Source organism: Hoplias malabaricus, chromosome Y (genome assembly GCF_029633855.1).
Source record: "Hoplias malabaricus isolate fHopMal1 chromosome Y, fHopMal1.hap1, whole genome shotgun sequence".
Classification (NCBI taxonomy): domain Eukaryota; kingdom Metazoa; phylum Chordata; class Actinopteri; order Characiformes; family Erythrinidae; genus Hoplias; species Hoplias malabaricus.
In genome coordinates, this window is record NC_089820.1 from 71,994,105 (window position 1) to 72,015,726 (window position 21,622).

Below are 21,622 nucleotides of genomic sequence, written 5' to 3' on the forward strand. Positions count from 1 at the left end.
GGGGTCAGCAAGGGGATAGTGGAGCTGAGAGGGGGAACAGTAAGGAGAAAGTGGAGCTGGGAGAGGGGACAGTGAGGCTCAGAGAGGGTATAGTGAGGGCACAATGGAGCTGAGAGAGAGGAGACATTGAGGGGATAGTGAGGGGAAAGTGGAGGTGGGAGGGGACACTGGAGCTTAGAGAGGGGACATTTGAGGGGGAATTGGGAGTGAGAGAGGGGCCAGTGAAGCTGAGGGAGAGAGGACATTGAGGGAACAGTTAGAGGACAGGGAGGACAGTGTAGCTGAGAATGGGGACATTGAGCCTGAGGGGGGTACCGTGAGTAAAGATGAGAGGATCGTGAAGCTGAATGAGGGGACCGTGGAGCTGAGAGAGGGTCTGTGAAGCTGAGACAAGAGGACAGAGGCACAGTGGGGACAGTGGAGCAGAGAGAGGGACAGTGAGTGCATAGTGGAACTGAGGGAGGGGACAGTGAGAGTATAGTGGAGCTGAGATGGAAGGACAGTGTGGGGATAGATGGTGGTGATGCGGCTGTTTGTTCATCGTTTAAAGAGACATGAGTACAGGAAAGGTGCCTTGCCCTCTTCCTGTCCAGTATATTTTGCCGTTGTGTCCTGTGCTTTGTGTGTGACCTCACTTCCTGTATGTTTCAGACATTCACGGCCTGGTGTAACTCTCACTTGCGGAAGGCAGGTACTCAGATTGAGAACATCGAGGAGGACTTCAGAGACGGACTCAAGCTCATGCTGCTGCTCGAGGTCATCTCAGGTCAGAAACACACACACACACACACACACACACACACACACACACACACACACACACAGACTTTATCCTGCACCCGGTACACAGTCCAGGGCATGTCTGAGTGATCCTGTGTGTACAGAGCCAGGAATGTTCCCGGAGAATCACACTGTGTCTCCTGCACAGTCTCTGCCCACTGCCTGAACTATGCTGCACAGGCTCCAACCTCCTGCCAGCACCACATTTTGCACAGGCTCCGCCCCCTTTTAATGCTGTTTCTTTGCGAGTTGAAAAACTGAGCTGATGTACAACCAGCAGAAAATGTGTCTTCTTTCGGAAGATGTAAGTGTGTGTGTGTGTGTGTGTGTGTTTTTATAGGTGAGAGGTTACCCAAACCTGAGAGAGGGAAGATGAGAGTTCACAAGATCAACAATGTCAACAAAGCTCTGGACTTCATAGCCAGCAAAGGAGTCAAATTGGTGTCCATTGGAGCTGAGGGTACGCACATTGTACACATTATATACACACACACACTTTTCTCATAGAGAATGTGTTGATTTCCGAGTATTGTCAGAATGAGTATATGATTTTACTCTTGTGAGAACTTTCTCTTTAGTGTGTGATTCTGCACTCCATGCTTGAGGGTTCACACTTTGAAATTTTCAGAACCTGAAGACCTTACCACCCTCTCTCTTGCAGCCCATTAGTGGACTATTAGCTTCCCTTTCTTATATAAATGAGACAAAGCAGAGAAGGTCACATGAGTTCTCAGAGAGAGAAGGAGAGATATAAAGCTACATAGCTATGCGTGTATTTTTTGTTAAAATTTCATATTTAATAAAATTTATATATTTTTCTTTGAAATTTTGATCTAGGGATATTGGTTAATTTCTATGCCCTAATTTGGTGCAACTTTTTCTTTTCTTATTGCACCACACATTTACACTTTTACACATATCAGAGTTAGACAGACAGATATAGACATAGTTATATGTATTTAAACCTGCTTGAAAAATGTGATATATACATCACAGGTTTTTCTGGCATTTCAACAAGAAAGCCCAAAATACATACCCTTGTCATTGGAAGGTCTGGAGAAGATTTGGTGCCATTTTTACAATAATAACAAGTATTACAAAATTAGTTTATTACTTGTTTTTTAAAATTTCTAAAACTAAGCACCTTAACGTTTTATTAGCCAAGTAATCTATTCTTAATAAAGGAACGGGATATCGCTGGAACTAGATATTTATTACTGACTTACATTTCTATGGTCAGATGGATAAAATGGTGCTGTAACAAATTCACAGCCCTGTTTATTTTGAGCAACACCTCGCAAGGCAAGATATCTGTTTGTTAAATATATAGTCGAAAACAAAAGACTGGGACACAGAAACATTCTCCAACTTATCCCCATTCAGCTATCAACTCTCTGACCCCTTGAACACTTGAACATGCATTTTTTAGGTCCCAAAAAGAGTACTTGACCAGGGACCTCTGGTCACTGCCGAAAGGTTCCAAATATAGTTCATGAACTGGAATGTGAAATATGGCTGAACTAACAGTTCCTACTTGCACAAGCACGTTTCAACATTAGGTGTCAGTTAGTCAATGAGTAAGTGCATATACTTCTTCTAGGCCAGCCCTGCAGGCGGTCCGGCAAAATAAACAAAAATGCAGAAAATGTCATAATGTGACCAAGAAAATAAATAAATAAACATAATCAAATGAATGACAAAATAGCAGCTTCAGATGAGTGTTTAAAAAGTATTTGTGACATGTTTTATTGTTTGGTACTGTTTGTTTTTTTTTTTGTTTTTTTATAGCCTGCATAATATAGAATCGCCCCACCCCTCCTGTGTGGGGAGGGAGAGAGAGAGGGAGGGAGGGAGGGAGAGAGGGAGAGAGAGGGAGGGAGAGAGAGAGGGAGAGAGGGAGAGAGAGAGAGAGAGAGAGAGAGAGAGAGAGAGAGAGAGTATTTGTGTATTGGCTCTAGTTTATTTGAGAATTAGCTTGCTTTTTTTTTTTTTTTTTTTTTTGTATTCTGGATCTTGATTTATTGGTTGATTTCTCTGCCCTTGGTGAAAATGTTTCCTTTCTTATTGAACTCAGCAGAGTCCACTGTTTGGCCAGCATCGAGCAAACAAGCATTAACAAACGTGCATATATCCTGCCACACACCACACATTTGCGCCATAGTTTTGCAAAAACTTATCTCCTGCCAAATACCAGCTTCGGATGAGAGTCTATATGACTCTGTTTGGGCGTTTTTTTTTAAAAGCCTAGACGAATAACAAGTGAAATGAATTAATCAATTACAAAAAAAAAACTTTGTCCAACACTTTGGCCCAATTCTACATAGCCAACTCTGACACTCATTTGAAACACAGACCACAGCCTGTCGCTCCCCACCCCATCCCCATGCTTAGCGCTCCTACATAGCAAAACAATAGGCACTAACTGCAGGGGATCTTTGCCTTATGAAAAAAATCGTCTTTCACACTTTTAGTGTTAAGCATGCGTGTGTTTGTTGCTGTGTGAAGTTGCTGTACAAATAAAACATTCAGAGGAATGCTATTTTCTGAGGCATTTTCATTTTCTTCTGTGCTAAACATGGAGGAGGATCAGAAAGGTCACACAGAGAGAGAGAGAGAGAGTGAGAATCTTGGCAGGAAGTGGGGAAGCGTTTTTTTTGTTTTTTTTTTTTATTTTTTGGAAGAATTTCCCATCAGGCTCAAGACAGGAAACACAACGCTGCTGTTACACTTTACATTTTGTTTAGAGTTAATCCTCCACATCTGGGTACTTCTGCTGTGCTCTCACCCTGTACATCCCTGCCCCCGGGCCCCAATTTACTTCTTCAATCTCAAGCACAGCTGTCCTTTAATCTGTTATTCTCCTTTCACTCAGAGCCAGAGTTTAGCCTTCTGCTACTGAAACTGTTCAGTGTGTGGTCTGTTGTTGTGTCTTTAGTGTTTGTCATGTGTGATGTGTTTGTGTGTTGTTGTGTGTAATCGTGTGTGTGTTGTGTAGAAATCGTTGATGGAAATACGAAGATGACTCTGGGGATGATCTGGACCATAATCCTGCGCTTTGCCATCCAGGACATCTCCGTGGAGGGTAGGAGCACATTACCCTCTCATTATTGATTAGCTAATAGAGTTTATTGATTACAGTCCTCAGTATGCCAGAGAGACACAGAGAAGCAGGATTAAATCAACTCCAGTCTTCTGAGGAATGACAGAGGGATTGTTCTCTCTAAAAAAAAAAAATCTCTCTCTCTCTCTCTCTTTGTAGAGACTTCTGCGAAGGAGGGGCTGTTGTTGTGGTGTCAGAGGAAGACGGCGCCATATAAAAACGTAAACGTCCAAAATTTCCACATCAGGTAAGTTTTGTGTGTGAGTAAAATGGCTAAGTGCTGTTGGTGACTATGAGTAATAATAATCCTGTTCTCCTACAGCTGGAAGGATGGACTAGCGTTTAACGCCCTGATCCACCGCCACAGACCAGAGCTCATCGACTATGACAAACTGCGCAAGGTTTGACATACATGCGCACACACACACACCCACCCAGGTGAAGATATTGGTGCATGTCTAGGGGTAGAACACAAGTGTTCATGGTGCGTAATTGCTAACTGAAGGGCTTGTTGTGGTTTATTAGGATGACCCAGTCACCAACCTAAACAACGCCTTTGAAGTTGCAGAGAAATATCTGGACATTCCCAAGATGTTGGACGCAGAAGGTATATACAGTATTTGTGTGTATTATTGTGAGGGATGTGCATGTGTGCTGTTGTCAGGGGTGTATACAGTGGGTAAGGAAAGTATTCAGATCCCTTTTTAAATTTTTCACTCTTTGTTTCATTGCAGCCATTTGCTAAAATGAAAGTTAATTTTATTTCTCATTAATGTACACTCACTACCACATCTTGACAGGGGAAAAAAATAGAAATGTTAATTTTTACACATTTATTTAAAAAAGGAAAAATGGAAATTTCACATGATCATAAGTATTCAGATCCTTTGCTCAGTATTGAGTAGAAGCACCCTTTTGAGCTAGTACAGCTATGAGTCATCTTGGGAATGATGCAACAAGTTTTTCACACCTGGATTTGGGGATCCTTTGCCATTCTTCTTTGCAGTTCCTCTCCAGTTCCGTCAGGTTTGTTAATGAACAGCCATTTCAGATCTCTCCAAAGATGCTCAATTGGGTTTAGGTCAGGGCTCTATCTGGGCTAGTCAAGAATGGTCACAGAGTTGTTCTGAAGTCTTTTGTTATTTTAGACAAGACAGATGTGATCATTTTCGGAAATTCCCACTTGACCCCCACAATGGCCAATGAACTGAGGCATCTGTCATCTAATGTACACAGCCAAGTAAAAAACCTTGGTTTCATCATTGACACCGATCTTACATTTGAAAAGCAAATAAGCACTGTTGTGAGAGGTATTTTCTTTCAACTCCGTCATATAGCTAAACTTAAGAGAATACTGTCTTTTAAAGACCTGGAAACAGTTATACATGCTTTTATCTCCTCCCGTATCGATTATTGTAATTCTCTGTACCTGGATATACCTCAATCGAGCCTGTACCGGTTGCAACTGGTCCAAAATGCAGCTGCAAGGCTTTTGACCGGTACTAAGAAAAGGGAGAGAATTACCCCTGTGTTGAAATCGTTGCACTGGCTACCAGTGAAATACAGAGTTGAATTTAAAATCTTACTGTTTGTTTTCAAAGCTCTCCATGGCTTGGCTCCGAAATATATTTCGGATCTTCTTTGCTTTCGATCTACCTCACGTGCCATACGTTCCTCTGACAAATTGCTTTTAGACACCCCTTGCTCTCGGTTGAAGTTCAAAGGTGATCGGGCTTTTGCTGCAGCCTCTCCAAGACTTTGGAACAGTCTCCCACTCTTTATAAAACAATCCCCTACAGTAGTAACTTTTAAGTCCAATTTAAAAACCTATTTATTTTCTCTGGCCTTTGGGTCCTTTTAAATTACTTTAGCCATTTGTCTCTGCCTTGGTTTATGTTGTCTTGTTATCTGTATTTTTCTCCACAACGTTTTATTGTTGGATTCTTTTATTTGTTTTATTTCTTTTACATGTATGTTTTATAATTTTATCTGGTTTGTTTTGTTAGTTGATTTTTATTGTGCAGCACTTTGGCTGACATTCACTGTCTTTTTAAATGTGCTATATAAATAAACTTGACTTGACTAGCTGTGTGCTGGGTCATTGTCTTGTTGAAAGTCTGAGGTCCAGAGCACTCTGAAGAGGTTTTTGTTCAGGATATCTCTGTACTTGTCCGCATTCATTGTTCCTTCAATTGCAGCCAGTCGTCCTGTCCCTGCAGCTGAAAAACACCCCAATAGCATGATGCTGCCACCACCATGTTTCACTGTTGGGATTGTATTGGGCAGGTGATGAGCAGTGCCTGGTTTTCTCCACACATACCACTTAGAATTTAACACCAGAATGTTAAATCTTCGTCTCATCAGACCAGAGAATCTTATTTCTCATAGTCTGGGAGTCCTTCATGTGTATCTACAGTCCTTCATATGAAAGCCTGCATAGAGGTTGCCACATGTCTTGCACTGAGGGGAGTCTTCTAAATCAGGGGAGTCAGGCCACTCCGCCATAAAGCCCCAACTGGTGGAGGGGTGCAGCTCCATACTGCATCTCTGGAGCTCAGCCACAGTGATCTTTGGGTTCTTTTTTTACCTCTCTCACCAAGGCTCTTCTCCCACAATTGCTCAGTTTGTCTGCGTGGCCAGGTCTAGGAAGAGTTCTGGTCATCCCAAACTTCTTCCGTTTAAGGATTATGGAGGCCACTGTGCTCTTAGGAACTTGAGAAATTCTTTTTGTAACCTTGGCCAGATCTGTGCCTTACCACAATTCTGTCTGAGCTCCTTGGGCAGTTCCTTCAACCTCATGATTCTCATTTGCTCTGACCTGCACTGAGAGCTGTAAGGTCTTATATAGACAGGTGTGTGCCTTTCCTAATCAAGTCCAATCAGTTTAATTAAACTCAGCTGTACTCCAATGAACGAGTAGAACCATCTCAAGGAGGATCAGAAATAATGGACAGCATGTGGGTTAAGTGAGTGTCACAGCAAAGGGTCTGAATACTTATGATCATGTGAAATTTCAGTTTTTCTTTTTTTTATACATTTGCAAAAATGTCTACATTTGTTTTTTTTCCGGTGAAGATGGGGTAGTGAGTATATTAATAAGAAATAAAATTAACCTTTTTTCACTTTAGCAAATGGCTGCAATGAAACAAAGAGTGAAAAATTAAAGGTGTCTGAATACTTTCTGTCCCCACTGTATGTGTGTTATTCTGAGGGGTGTGTGTTCACTGTCGGTGGGAAAAAGGAAAATTAATTTAAAAAGGGAAACCTCACACCTGGAAACACCTGGCTGTTGGGAACTAATGCAGTAGTTCCGACACAGTGATTCCTGCTCCCAGATCCGTCAGTCCTCCTCTCTGTCCAGTCCTCCATCTGTCGCCTTTGTACTGCTTGTCTCCATTTCTCCGTGTTGTGTGTCTGTGTGCGTTCTGTCCCTTTGTGTGTGAGCGTGTGTTCTGTCCCTGTGTGTGTGTGTGTTTTGTCCCAGTGAGTGTCTGTGTGTGTTCTGTCTGTTTGTGTTCTATTCCTCTCTCCCTGTATGTGTGTGTGTTCTGTTCCTTTGCGTGTGTAACGTGTGTTTTTCTGCAGACATAGTGAACACAGCTCGTCCGGATGAGAAGGCGATAATGACCTATGTGTCCAGTTTCTATCACGCTTTCTCTGGAGCTCAGAAGGTACACCCCCACCCCCAACTCCTCCGCATGGCTTTCCTCTCACTCCGCGTATGCCATGGAGACCCTGCAAGTCTCCTCCTCTTCCTCCGGCTTCTTTAAAGTGGACGTGGCTTGGTTGGCCCTGGAACCAATCAGATTCCTCCGTGCTCACCAGCTGATCTCTGACTTAAACACACCTTCCTCTGCAGGAAAACACTGGCGCTGGGTCGCTTTGCTTCACCTCTCTCTCTGTACACTCTCTCTCTCTCTCTCTCTCTCTCTCTCTCTCTCTCTCTCTCTCTCTCTCTCTCTGTCTGTGCTGTAGATATTGTGGGTACTCTGAGGCCGGATGAGAAGGCTATAATGACGTATGTCTCCTGTTTCTATCACGCCTTCTCTGGCGCTCAGAAGGTGAGCAGTTTTTCGGGCCTGTGCTTTTGACCTCTGCTTTCACCGCTGCTGACCCTACATGCCTGTCTCTCACCTGAGGAGGAGATACAGCACCTGATGCTTAATCATGACATACAGCACTCTGACGATGGCAGGGTTCATCAGTTTCATTCAGGAAAGCTTGTGGGTTAATGGCTGCATCATCTACTTTAAAGTAGTGCAAATCAGTAAGGGACATAATTCTAACCAAGCAGAAGCATCCTTTACTGTGGTTAGAAGAGTGTCCTCTGCAGTAAATCAGTCAGACATTCCGGCAGTGAGTACTAGGAAGGTTTAAGTGAGCCTGACACACAAACGCAAAGTTGAGCTCTCTTAGCTCTGTTAGTTTTTGTGCTTAGCGGTGAAAGTGGGGTGAATCCTGTTTGTCAGATATGTGTTTACACTTTGATACAGAAATAAGAATAAAAGTTGCAAACATTTAGCCTTTGAATTTGTTGTGAATGTATTATCTGGAAGCTCATTTGCTACTGAAGTTAGGTTAGTGGAGTTATTCCATGTTGCAGTGTTTCTTACAGCTTTATTTTAAAGCTGTCAGCATTTCTTTATGATGGGGTTCTGAATCTTCTCCAAACACTTTTCCCCCATCACTAATCACTGTCTTTTATTCCTGATGTTCTGTGGGTTTCCCATAATTCATTCCACCTCAGTATATTTCCCTGCAGGATGCTGGAGACGCAGTCAGTTACAAAATACAACAGAAACAGTCAAACTGTTGATCAGAATAAATAAATAAATAAAAAGTAATTTACTGTGACTCTTCTTGAAACTCATCCTCAGTCAGAATTGGATTTTAATTTTTCAGACATACTGAGACGATTGTGAGCTTTATCAGACTGTGTGATGAGACAATGAGGCGTGGATGAGTGGTAGTGGACCCTGTGGTGGAGGATTTATGGGAAAACTCACTGGTGGAAAAAAATGTTTAAACACTTGCTCAAATGACATGTTTTATCCATTCTATGTTGTTTGTTTATTTTCTAATAGAAAATCAGTTAGAACAGGCTTTGCATCTCTCATGTCATGTATTGTGTAAATGGAGTAAATTCTTTGTAGAGGACAAGTCTCTCAGAAATTAACAATGACATGATTTGTGAGTTAGCCAGATAACTTAAGCCCAGAATCAAGGACTGTCCCACCGGAATGTCCCTCAGCTCTTTTTCCTATAGAACTTAGGACTTCAGGTTTAAGTTAGTCTCTAGGGGTTAACTCTTAACCACTGTTTGTGATGTGAATGCAGTGGAGGTCACACTCTTATAAGGAGTTCCGGGTCTAAGCTTGGTCCCATTCATGTCTGCCTTAGAGGAACTCCTTATCTGGGCATGATGTCCACAACAGAGCGACCGCGTGACTTCAGTGGGATACGCTGATGTTGTGATGTCACTGTGATATAAACATAATGCTGTTGTGTATTTCAGTGTGTAGGTAAAGCTGTAGGAGTCTTCAGAAGGTAGTCTAAACCAGAATGTCCTGAGTTTGTGTGAGATGCATGGGGTCCTCAGAAACACAGGCTAGGGTCCACTGACTTTACTAACGTCTGCATGCTACCTCACTTGGCCTGTCCTTGTTACCCGAGTTAGTCTAACTTGTGTGAGGTGTGTGTTTCGGTCACTCAGGATGAGTGTGTGCTTGGAGTGTGTTCAAAGAATGTAAATCTAAAGGCCCAAGTCATGCAGTGAAACGCTTACAGATCAGTTCCATTGCACTGATATTAAACTAAACCTTCATTCTGAAACAAACACAAGACTGATGGAGTAAACTTATAACCTGGTTTTAGAATAAACCAGATTGTATTTATATCATCATTCTGGATTAGTTTGAATGAAACCAATATTAAATCTGATGCTGGTGTTCCTTTACTCTAAAGGAGGATTTAAATACTGACGCTCTGTGTAAGCCCTGGACTAGAGGTATCAGATTATTTCTCGTTCTGATTAACTCTGCAGTCTGGCAGTGCTGGTTGTTAAACCAGTGAAGGGTTAGGAGTCCCCCGAAATATCCGGTGTTATTTCAAATCCTTGTCTCTGACGGGAACAGCAGGCTTTGGAAACCACAACAATTGCAGCAGTAACATTTAAGCGTTCTTTATTTTTCACGAATTTCCATGTTGTTTTTTGGGACTGAACACAGCTATGTTATCAGTTCAGACAGTTCAGTAGAGTTTGTTCTTCCTTGTTGCAGTGTCCAGCTCTTGCTGGATTCCTTCATCGGCCACTGATCCAAGGAGTATTTGCTGAGTCAGATAAAAACAAATGTGATCTCTGCTGTAGTTGGAGATTATACAGATGGCAAATTCATGCATTGCGCGACTCTCTGGCGCTCTGCAAGGTTTACGGTCACAGTTTGGTCCCTACTCAGATTGCTCAGAACCCACGAGAAACCCAGGACCAAATTTACCTGATGAAAAAGCAGAAATGACGGGTAGAGTTCTGTAGTGTCGGGACAATACAATGGAAACCACACTAGTGTGTGTTTCAGACATGAGCACACGTCGCAGCCTGTTCACAGTGAGAGTTTCACAGAGTTTCACTCAGCCTCAAATGAATCAAACCCCTCAATAAGCTCTAATAAATAACACAAAAACAGTAAACTCCTGGGAGAGTACTGTTTTGTTGATCCCTTAATGCCTGAGTGGTAAGACGACCTGCCCCTCCCTGACTGCTGTTAGAAGTGTGGGACTGAAATGGTTTGTACATTGCTTGTTTACACACTGTTCTGCGGGTTACTGAGGTTTGTGCAGGTGTATGTATGTTTGTGATTAAAGCATTGTTTGTGTATGTGTTGCTGAGTATTCTGCTCTCTGATAGGCTGAGACAGCAGCCAATCGCATTTGCAAAGTTCTGGCTGTGAATCAGGAGAACGAGCATCTGATGGAGGACTATGAGAAACTGGCGAGCGACGTGAGTACTGACAGACTGCTGCTGATTTAATCTCAGGATGAGATGATTTTCAGGAAAACAATTAATATAATTTTATTTACATGTGTGTGTAGCTGTTGGAGTGGATCAGGAGGACTATCCCGTGGCTGGAGAACCGAGCTCCTGAGAAGACAATGGCGGAGATGCAGCAGAAACTGGAGGATTTTCGAGATTATCGTCGCGTCCATAAACCTCCAAAAGTACAGGAGAAGTGTCAGCTGGAGATCAACTTCAACACCCTGCAAACCAAACTGAGGCTCAGTAACCGGCCGGCATTCATGCCCTCGGAGGGACGCATGGTCTCGGTGAGACAATTTCACAGGTTTAAGGCTGATTTATACTTCAGTGTTGAATTGACACACAGAGCCTTGCACAAGAGACCTACACCAATGTGAGCCTTTATACTTCTGCGTTGATGTCTGTATCATGCTGCAATTGCACCGCCACACAACTAGGGCTGAATCTCAAATGTCTCCATCTACACTATGTAGTAGATAATGCAGTAGTGTAATAGAATTATTTTTATAAATCTTTAAAGTGCACTATTTAGAGAATAGGTCATTTTTTGGGAGAGAGACTTGTTCAACAGGAAAGAAACAAAAACAAAACCTGCACGTTTTACCGCTTTCCCACATGGTCCTTCTTATTCTTACAAGTTTTTTTTTCTTTCTTTCAGAGATGTCTGTATTTTACTTTGTTCTAGCATTTTATTCATCCCTGATGCCCACGCTATGTCTAAGGAAATCTTTCATCATGCATTTGCTGCTGTCTGTGGTCTCTGTGTGTGTGGAGAGGAGTTTGTGTTTCTGTACATGTTCAGTTCAACTAAACGATGTCCGTCCGACTACTGACCAATCACAGTTGTTGTGGTCTGCGTTGACGTGACACATAGTTAAGTTTCTGGACAGATGCACATCAGACTATGGCATAGGGTTTGCATCCGTGTGTTGCCTACAGCATAGGTTCAGAGCAGAAGTATAAATTTGTCTTTAGTCGTGAAGGTTTAGTCAGTGGTGAAGTTAATGAGGACTACAGCTGCTCCGTAAAGCTGTATGTTCTCTTGTTGAACTATGAGCTGTGAGATCTTGATCGTCCAGCAGGTAGCAATGTAGAGTGTTTGGTCAGTGGTCCTCATTTGTGTAACCTTTAAAACCTTTACGCTAGATTCATGTTCATGTTTCTTTACAGTTAACAATGCCATTACCACAATCCCCACCAATGAATTTCAAATAACCAGCGTATAAGGAAGTGCTTGCACTGTGAAGTCACAGTGATAAGTCTTAAAAACTCTACATAAAAGCAAAAATATATTGAAGCACCTTTTATTTTTGTTCTATGTAGGGAACTTGTAGTGAGGCATTAGACAGATCATGCCGTCCAAAGACTGAGTTACACAGTTAACTGGAGGATTAACAAAGTTACACAGTTAACCTGTTAGCTGGAGGATTTAACGAAATCCACACAATTTAAAGAGAACATCTGGAAAAAACGTTGTTCTTCACACTCTCACATGTTTTGGAAAAAAAATCCTTTTACTGTATTTGTTTTTTTATTTATTATATTATATAATTATATACAAGCATAACGCTTATTTAGAAGATATATTTGTTTTAAATGATGATAAATTTAGGACCCTAAGGTGTTTGAAAGTACTGGTGGTGGGGGAGCTAAAGGTGTTTATTAATGACACAAGCTCCTTCTATGAGTTGGGGCCATTTGAATGTCTCTATAATCTCACAGAGGGATATATGCCTGTGGATTTTTTCCTGAATTGCAAGAGTTGCTTCAAGTGCATTTGTCTTGTATGAAGCAAGTTATCAGAGTTGCAAGACCACATGCAGTGACAGGACATGGGCAATGTGCGAGGCTTCAGGCACCCTCGCTTCAGTTACAGTACCTCAAATATATAACATTACTTAAAATTCCTAGGATGATGCTTGGATGATGGAGGGCTTTAAAAAGTATTTTTCAAGGAGCCAAACATGGACAGCTTTTGCACAGGTTCAGAAGCCGCACGGGATCTGTTGGACTCCCTTCTCAAAGGTCGTTCTAAAATGTGGCACAAAAGAACTTTGAAAGTAAACTTGACAGTTAACTAACCTGCGATTCCTCACTCTGTGCAGAGCTGTCTGTTAAATCCAGCAGCAGGGCATCATCAGGCATTTACACTAGTTACAGACCTTAAAAACTTTTGTACTGAAATAATCAACATTAAGTAACTTTCTGACCATGAGTAACAAAATTATTCAGCAAACAAGTGCCCTTTAGCTACTTGAATTTGCTCTGAATAATAGGCTGTATTAGGAAGAGGATGGTTTTGAGAAATTTAATTTTGATTACCTATTTAATTATTATTTGAATATTTCATTTGTGCATTTTAATTAATTTAGTTTTGTTTAAAGTTCAATCATGTCAGATGATACTTTCAGTTTCTTTCAAACATTACGCACACTTTATGCATTTTCAGGAGCATGTGTAAATTTTGTCCATGCCTATGAACTTTTTGAGACGAATGGATTGATGAATCCGGATATTTATGATAAATAGTGATTAATGATCAGTTTACACACACATTAATCTGCTCATGGTTCATGTATAAGGCCCAGTGTTTCTAATGTGTATGTCTGTAAAGGCTGTCTCACACTGGACCAGGAGTCTCTCACATGTTTTATAAGTTTGATCTTCTGTGTTTCACCAGCATTTCCTTACTTTTAGTATATAGAGATGTAATATTTTCTCTGTTCCTGTTTAGGATATTAATGGGGCGTGGCATAAGCTGGAGGGGGCAGAGAAAGGCTACGAAGAATGGCTTCTGAACGAGATCCGGCGCCTTGAAAGACTCGACCACCTCGCCGAGAAGTTCCGCCAAAAAGCTACAATCCACGAGAGCTGGACGGATGGTAAACAGACTGACACAGACACAGATTGTATGAATAAAAACTGTAGTGACAGATGCAGTGATGTTGTTCACACCAGAAAGCTGTGTTTAGGTGACAGGGCTAAAAAATAGTGTGTGTGTGTGTAGGTAAAGAGGCAATGTTGACCCAGAAGGACTATGAGACTGCGTCTCTTTCTGAGATTAAAGCTCTCTTGAAGAAACATGAAGCTTTTGAGAGTGACCTCGCGGCACACCAGGACAGAGTCGAACAGATCGCAGCCATCGCACAGGAGCTTAAGTGAGTGAGGGAGAGTCTGTGTGTGAGAGTAACTGTGTGTTTGTTTGTATAACTGTTTTCATGTGTAACTTTCTTGTTTTTGTGTAACTGTGTGTGTTTATTTTGTAGTGAACTGGATTATTATGATTCTCCGAGTGTGAATGCTCGCTGTCAGAAGATCTGTGAACAGTGGGACAGCCTTGGTTCTCTCACACAGAACCGCAGAGAATCCCTGGAGGTGCACACACACACACACACACCTTGACCCCTGTGTTGTGTAAAATGAGTGTGTAACTGTATAAATGTGTGTGTTCCGCAGAGGACCGAAAAGCAGCTGGAGTCGATTGATGAGTTATACCTGGAGTACGCCAAGAGGGCAGCGCCCTTCAACAACTGGATGGAGGGAGCAATGGAGGACCTGCAGGACATGTTCATTGTCCACAACATCGAGGAGATTCAGGTACATCTGCCATCAATTCTTACAGCCAGAGAGCAGCAGTGTGTTACTGAGACCGGGTGAGAGTGTGTGCTTTGTTCTGAGGGACACTGGACGTTTACAAAATGGACGATTCTGTCTGGTTCCATGTGGCTCTGTGTTCTGATCCTGCCTCTGGGCTGTGTGCAGGGTCTGATCATGGCTCATGAGCAGTTCAAGGCCACACTGCCTGAGGCCAATAAAGAGCGAGAAGCTATCCAGGCGATCCAGGCGGAGGTGCAGAAGATTGCTCAGTACAATGGCATCAAACTGGCAGGAAATAACCCTTACACCACCATCACTCCCAACAGCATCGACAGCAAGTGGGACAAGGTACCGGGGGGGTGGGATGCAGTGAGGGTACAGTAAAGGCACACGGATGAGATTCATAACCCTGTCCTTTTTAATAACTCTACCGGAAGGTGATTTATCGTTTACTTTTGATTTGTTCAATACGAAGTTGCAGTTTTATGTTAATTACAATGTTTAATATTTAATTCCATTAAAAATGGAAGCCAAAGATCGGTAACATATTCCATGTACATGTAATAGTGGGAGTCGGGGTGGGGAGGACACAGCTGTGCTTGGTGGTTCTCCTTGGTGGTGAACGAGGGGTAACTGTTGAACCTGTATTAGTAGAGTGTAGTCCAGAACTGATGTTTTGTCTCCCCCCTGTGGTGGTTGTATGCAGGTGCAGAAGCTGGTTCCTCAGCGTGACCATGCGCTGCAGGAGGAGCTTGGACGACAACAGTCAAACGACCACCTCCGACGCCAGTTCGCTAATCAGGCCAACGTTGTTGGGCCCTGGATCCAGAACAAGATGGAGGTCAGTCTCTAGTTCTTCATTACTTAGTTCTTCCCTCACCTGAACCACATGGGCTTTCAAATTGCACCCCTTGCCCTTTCTTTACTGTGTCAGTGGGGCAGGATGAACGTTAGCGTTATACAAATTTCAAGGACTGATTTTTAACTGCACTTTCAGAAACTCACACACCATGTAGTACCAAACCCACAGTATATGTTTATTAATGTTTGTGTTTGTAGGAGATCGGAAGGATATCTATAGAGATGAACGGGACTCTGGAGGATCAGCTGACTCACCTGCGTCAGTATGAACAGAGCATCATCGAGTATAAACCCAACATTGACCAACTGGAGGGAAACCATCAGCTCATCCAGGAGGCGTTGATCTTCGACAACAAATACACAGCTTACACCATGGAGGTACACACACAAACTTGGTGTTTAACAGGGTGAAATGTAGGCGAGATATGTTAGTTTCATCCCGTCCTGTGTTTATATACAAATCACTTGAGACGAGGCGTGTGTGTGTAGAGCACTTTTCATACACAGCAAAAAAGTGATTTAGAGAGACAAATGGAAGAGTAAAAAAAGAGTAAATCCAGGCCTTTTTTCCATTTTCCGTCTGAAATAACATACCCAAATCTAGAGGCTATCTGTTCAGGCAGTAAATAATTAAGAGGCATTATCATGATTTATTTTTACAGAAACTGTCTTTTAAACCTTATTCCTTGAATTAGTAATAAATAACATGTTTTCTGACTATCAATAAACATAAGTTAGGAACTCAAATTCCTCTGTATTTATTTGTTTGACACTTTCATATAGCTGGTGCTTAGCCTTTAAAGTCTGTTCTGTAAGAGACGACTCCAGTTTGAGGTTTTAATAATAGCGGTGTGTTCTCTTCCAGGGGAGAATTCTGTTGTCTGCAGACTTCTGTAGCACGGACACTTCCCTGATGAGAGATGTAGCTGTGACGAAGAGTGTTTTGTGTGTTTTATTGTTTGTGCAGCACCTGCGTGTGGGGTGGGAGCAGCTGCTGACCACCATCGCTCGCACCATTAATGAGATCGAGAACCAGATCCTCACCAGAGATGCCAAGGGCATCAGTCAGGAGCAGCTCCATGAGTACCGTGCCTCTTTCAACCACTTCGACAAGGTCAGGCACTTGCTAAACATGCTGTCCCCTGCTGACTAGGCTTTAACCCTGTGCTGGCCAACAGATAGCTCTCTATTAGCTCTCCTTTAGCTTTGTTAGCTCTACATTAGCTCAACATTAGCTCTTGCTATTAGTGAGAGTAGACACTTATCCATGCATTAGCCACCTCCAGCTAACATTAGCTGTGTGCAGGATTGTGACTGTGGTGCAGTGAAAACTCTGGGCCAGTTGCCCACACTGGGATTAAGCCTAGTCCTGGACTACATCCTAGTTGCAGTGGAGTTCAGTCCAGGACTAGGTTTTATCCCAGTCTGGAATCCACCGCTCTGTGTTCAGTGAGAGAGGAACACTGGGTAAGATTAGGTACTTTTGCTCCTGGGCTCCCCCTGTGGTTGCATAGTGTAATTCACTTTTACAGCACTTTCCTGAAATCAATCCCACCCTCCTCAAAAAGTTACATAGCACAGTTTTTGCTGTGCTGACCCTATAGTAGCAGCGACAGGGGCTCTATTCTCCCTGTTGCAGCTAGGTGGCGCATCACAGTGATTCTGAAGCTGTAATTTTTAAGGTAAAAACATGACTTAATGTTGCTTTAAAGATAGAGATGAAAATGCAGCACTGCATCCAGTTAAGACTGAAAAACTGGTGCAACCCTGGCCTGATTTAAAATGATTATTAATGATTACATTGAAGATGCTTTAACATTTTTAAGTTGTGTGTAGCCTTTACTAAGTCCTTAGTTAAAACTAGTTAGTTTCTAGCTTTTTACTAAATTGGGTTGCACCACAAGTCCATATGCTGTCTTAACTATTATCTGCTTACTAAGGTGAACTCTGCAACCGAGGTAAACAATGTCAATTTTCATGACAACAACAAATGTATAAGCCATGAAAACACAAACCGAAACCTGCACTGATTTGTTACATTTTATGGGGGGAAAATATATGTACACATTAAATCCAACTGTGTGTTTATATTTTTAAAACTAAATAACAAAAATTAAGTACTTTTGCGTATATTTGTTTATTTGTCTTTGAGTTTCCTCGCGACGACAAAACGGTTTATGTATAATGGTAAAAGTAACAGCAGCACTAGACAAAGTGGGTTAAAAAAATCATCACGGTCTTAAAATAATAAATTACATTATGCATTATGAGTTATTATTCAGACAAACATGTAGCTTTGTGATTTCAGCACAGTAGGATTATATATATATATATATATATATATATATATATATCGGGTTGGGCTGAAAATAAAACCAGAGCAATTAAAACCAGACATTTTCTTAATATATAGCTTTTGTCTTGTATGTCAGGTTATGTCTGCCATAGTAATATATGTTTTGGGTGAAACAGTTCTTACCTGAGCTGAAATTGAGCATAGATATCGACATCATAACATCAGCACCTTCTAAAGGATGTAGTCTGTCTCAACACCCGACGGTGAAAATGATTCCCGTCATCCAGCTCAAAGCGCTCCAAACTAGCCATATTTTCGTTGCCGTCAGTTACATAACAGCTTACACCTGTTTAGGGTGTAGGTGTAAATATTTAGTAGTTACTAGCTCCTACTGGTTTGAGTGGAGCAACCCATTTTGCTTTAGTAATGCGTAAGCCTAAATTTGGTAGACTTATATTACTACTAGCCTACATTTGAACTTAAGCACAGCTGGTGCAACTGGCCACAGATTATTTGTCTCTCTAAGAAGGACAGCCTTGGCGAAGGGTGGGGTGTGATGCTGCATAATTAACCCTTTAGTGCAGCATTAATATTAGTCTTCATCTTCACATCCACCATCCTACACCTCCTTTCACCTCCGCTCTATCCATCATTACACACCACTCAGACACACAAATTACTGAGGTCAGCACTACATGGAGGCGGAGAGTAGACAAAGCTGCGTTGGTTGAATTCTATAAATATATATAATTATAAATCTGTGTCAGAATCATCCCCGCATGAGTGGGTTTCCATTATTTTGTCCATCATCCTGGCTTGTTTGTTTGTGTTTTTGACATCATCCTCCTGTTTGTCTCCACCCCTCCCTTTTCTGACCCCACATCTATCCCGTTCATGCTGTGATGCCCCACCTCCCTCCATCCACACAACACTACTGCATTTGCTTCACCCCCTCATGATCTGTGGTGTGATTGGCCAACTGCAGGACCACAGCGGCGCCTTAATGGCCGAGGAGTTTAAGGCCTGTTTGATCAGCCTCGGTTACGACGTGGAGAATGACAAACAGGTATGCGTGAATGAGAAGTAGGGGGGGAATGAGGGACTGTGTTGTTCTGTTTTTGTTTTTGGGCTGTTGAATGCACTTGTCGGTAACTCCACTCATTCATTACTCCATCACCCGCCGCTAGCGCCCCTGACAGCGCCTCCACCCTGTGCTGCTTGGATGTGATGTCTCTCTTAACGCTGCTTTTTTTCTCTGTTCTTAATTTTGTTTTCTTATTCTGTCATCACTGCTCCCTCTGTCCCTTGCCTTTACCCCTCCATCTGTCCTTGCCTGCCCTCTGTCACCCACTCCTCTTCTCTCCGGCTGGATCCCTTCATCCCTCTCTTCTCCTCTTCCTCTCATCCCTCCATCTTCCCATGGTTCAGAAGCGAACAGGGATCATGGACTCAGACGATTTCAGCGCTCTGCTCATTTCCACTGGCAACAGCCTGGTACTGCTCCAACTCTACAGCTCTGTCTCTCACTCTCTTCTTTTTCTCCTATATTCTGCTCTCTAGTGCTCTTTTTCTCTGTTCTCTTATGTTAATTTTCTCTTGTTACTGTTTCACTCTTTCTTTCCCCCTCTGTTCTGTCACTTTTTTGTTTTCCTGCTCACTGTTCTGCTGCTCCTGCTCTGGTCTTTTCTGTTCTGTCTGGTCCGGTCCAGTCCGGTGTGTTCTTATTGTAACAGACTCATGAGGAGTTTATTCTGTAGATGATAAATGACCCTGAACAGTGAAGTTAGATGTTGTTAGATAGGTTAAATATTAAACCTCTTATCGGGGTCAGTTGTTCTAGCCCCCTGGTTCTGGTTGACCTCTTGATCCATGTTTCCAGGGCGATGCAGAGTTTGCTCGCATCATGGGGATTGTTGACCCGAACAACAGCGGTGCTGTCACTTTCCAGGCCTTCATTGACTTCATGTCCCGAGAAACAACGGACACGGACACGGCTGACCAGGTCATAGCCTCCTTCAAAATCCTGGCAGGAGACAAGGTGAGACCTCTGTGTACAGTGGTACAACTCTACAGCTGTCTCACCTGCAGTTAGGACTGGTGACAAAGGCACAGGTGATGGGGACTGGAATAGTTCTGAGGAACACTGAGATTAAAGCTGATCCACTAATTGGTCATTTTATTAGGAACACCTCCTGCGCTACACATGCACACACCTCCTCCCACAGAGGGGTATTTTTACATTTGCTGACTGAATTCAACATTCTTTCTCTCTCTCTTTCTTTCTCTCTCTCTCTCTCTCTCTAGAACTATATTCTGGCAGAGGAGTTGAGGCGTGAGCTGCCCCCGGACCAGGCAGAATACTGTATCAGTCGCATGGCACCGTACACTGGACCAGACACTGTCCCAGGAGCTCTCGATTACATGTCCTTCTCCACTGCTCTCTATGGAGAGAGCGACCTCTAAATATCTCTCTCACCCTGCTGGCCTCTGCGCTCTGACCTGAGGGTGGCACTATGGGAGCGAGAGGAGAAGAGGAAAGCAGAGTCAGAAATGGGACTAAAGCACACCAGAGGGGGCAGGGCAAATATAATAATGGGGGGGTGGGGCTTTAAGAGGGCGGGGCTCTTACCTGACGAATTAGTGGCGCAGTCGGGGGTGGTTCTGATTTGATTCTTACATGCGCTCACAACTTATTATTTTTGTTTTTCTTTTTCTTGTAGTCTTTGATGATGATAAACTAATGAGAAGCAAATTTATTCATTTATGTCTTTAATTAGTTTTGAGATTTTTCACCAGCAGAAGGAGGAACAAATGTCGAATCTGCCCTCGGTCTGGCAAATCTGATCATGTTATAAATAATAAATGAATAAAAGCTGGAAAAGAGGAAAATTAACTGAAATTGAGATGGATGACATGGGGGAGACGGTGTGTGAGAGAGTTGTTTTTGCCTTGTTTTACTGATTACGAAAATAAAAAATTAAAACCAGTTTAGAGATGAGTGCGGGGGGCTCGGGCTAATCCAGCTTTCACGCTAATTAGTTTGTTGCTGCCAGGTTGGGTGGTGGTGATGATTATTGATTGATTGATAGGTGATTGGACGTTGATGAGCAGGAGGCGTGGCAGTAGGATAGTGAGGAAGGGATGGAGTGTTTATCTCTAACCTCAGCTTTTGTCGCTTGTATTCTTGTTTTATTTTGGTGCCAGTTCTGAGGTGGCTCTGCGCTGTTCGTATGTTTCCTCGGTTCCATAACGAATTCTCCCACGTTGTGGCGCGGCCCCGAATGACAAGCAGCAGAGCTGTAGACACTGCGTGGAGAGCTAACGGTTTGGGAAGTCTCCTTGCAAGCTCAGTAGGTGGTGCTGTCTGTACATCTCTATCTGCACAAGCACCAAACCCATTTCCAGCTTCCCTCATTAATCATACCTGGATATAACTACAGACTGGAACGCCGGGAGAGTTACGAATATTATGCTGTAGAATGAGTTTTGAAGTTAACGGTTTAAAAATGAAGATAAATGCTAGAGTCTTTAACCCACATTCTTTCCGTCTTAATTAAACCTGGAATTCCTGCTTATTGATCTATGCAATCGTATATTTCACCATCACCGTGCTGGGGGCCGGAGACGCAGGGGTCTGCCTGAGAGAACGCCACAGGTTGATGGTTAGTGACGATGTGTCAGAGGAGGGGGGAGTTTAAGCTCGGACCAAACGCCTGCTTTGTTCTGCCCGGTGGAGAAGATTTCAGAGTTGTGATTTATTGTTTTTCTTTTTTTTTTTTTTGTACTCTTTAATATCAACCGTATCTGCTGTACTGGAACCTGCTTCTGTCTCAACGAACAGAGTTTCACATGCACACATAAAGTTTACTTATAAAACACATCCCTGACTGCGCCTTCTTTCTTTTCACTCTCTCACACGCGCACATGCAATTTCTATATAAATCACACCCGACGT

The 21,622-nt window shown here is 42.7% G+C and overlaps 1 protein-coding gene across 2 annotated transcripts in view; it reads left to right on the forward strand.

Annotated features, from left to right (window-relative positions):
* Window positions 1–20,885, forward strand: part of LOC136679308 (alpha-actinin-4) — a 34,875-nt gene extending 13,990 nt beyond the window's left edge. The window contains exons 2-21 of one of the 2 annotated variants that reach the window (XM_066657759.1): window positions 652–766; window positions 1,121–1,240; window positions 3,776–3,862; window positions 4,040–4,127; window positions 4,203–4,281; window positions 4,406–4,487; window positions 7,466–7,551; window positions 10,785–10,877; window positions 10,970–11,200; window positions 13,648–13,795; window positions 13,921–14,071; window positions 14,180–14,288; window positions 14,370–14,510; window positions 14,676–14,858; window positions 15,217–15,351; window positions 15,570–15,749; window positions 16,339–16,485; window positions 18,653–18,733; window positions 19,547–19,705; window positions 19,972–20,885. In XM_066657759.1, coding sequence (XP_066513856.1) covers window positions 652–766; window positions 1,121–1,240; window positions 3,776–3,862; window positions 4,040–4,127; window positions 4,203–4,281; window positions 4,406–4,487; window positions 7,466–7,551; window positions 10,785–10,877; window positions 10,970–11,200; window positions 13,648–13,795; window positions 13,921–14,071; window positions 14,180–14,288; window positions 14,370–14,510; window positions 14,676–14,858; window positions 15,217–15,351; window positions 15,570–15,749; window positions 16,339–16,485; window positions 18,653–18,733; window positions 19,547–19,705; window positions 19,972–20,130 — 2,574 coding nt within the window. In that variant the 3' untranslated portion in view covers window positions 20,131–20,885. Of the gene's footprint in view, window positions 1–651; window positions 767–1,120; window positions 1,241–3,775; window positions 3,863–4,039; window positions 4,128–4,202; window positions 4,282–4,405; window positions 4,488–7,465; window positions 7,552–7,855; window positions 7,942–10,784; window positions 10,878–10,969; window positions 11,201–13,647; window positions 13,796–13,920; window positions 14,072–14,179; window positions 14,289–14,369; window positions 14,511–14,675; window positions 14,859–15,216; window positions 15,352–15,569; window positions 15,750–16,338; window positions 16,486–18,652; window positions 18,734–19,546; window positions 19,706–19,971 lie in introns of both variants that reach the window. The other variant, XM_066657758.1, reaches the window with a different exon arrangement.
* Window positions 20,886–21,622: the final 737 nt, after the last annotated feature.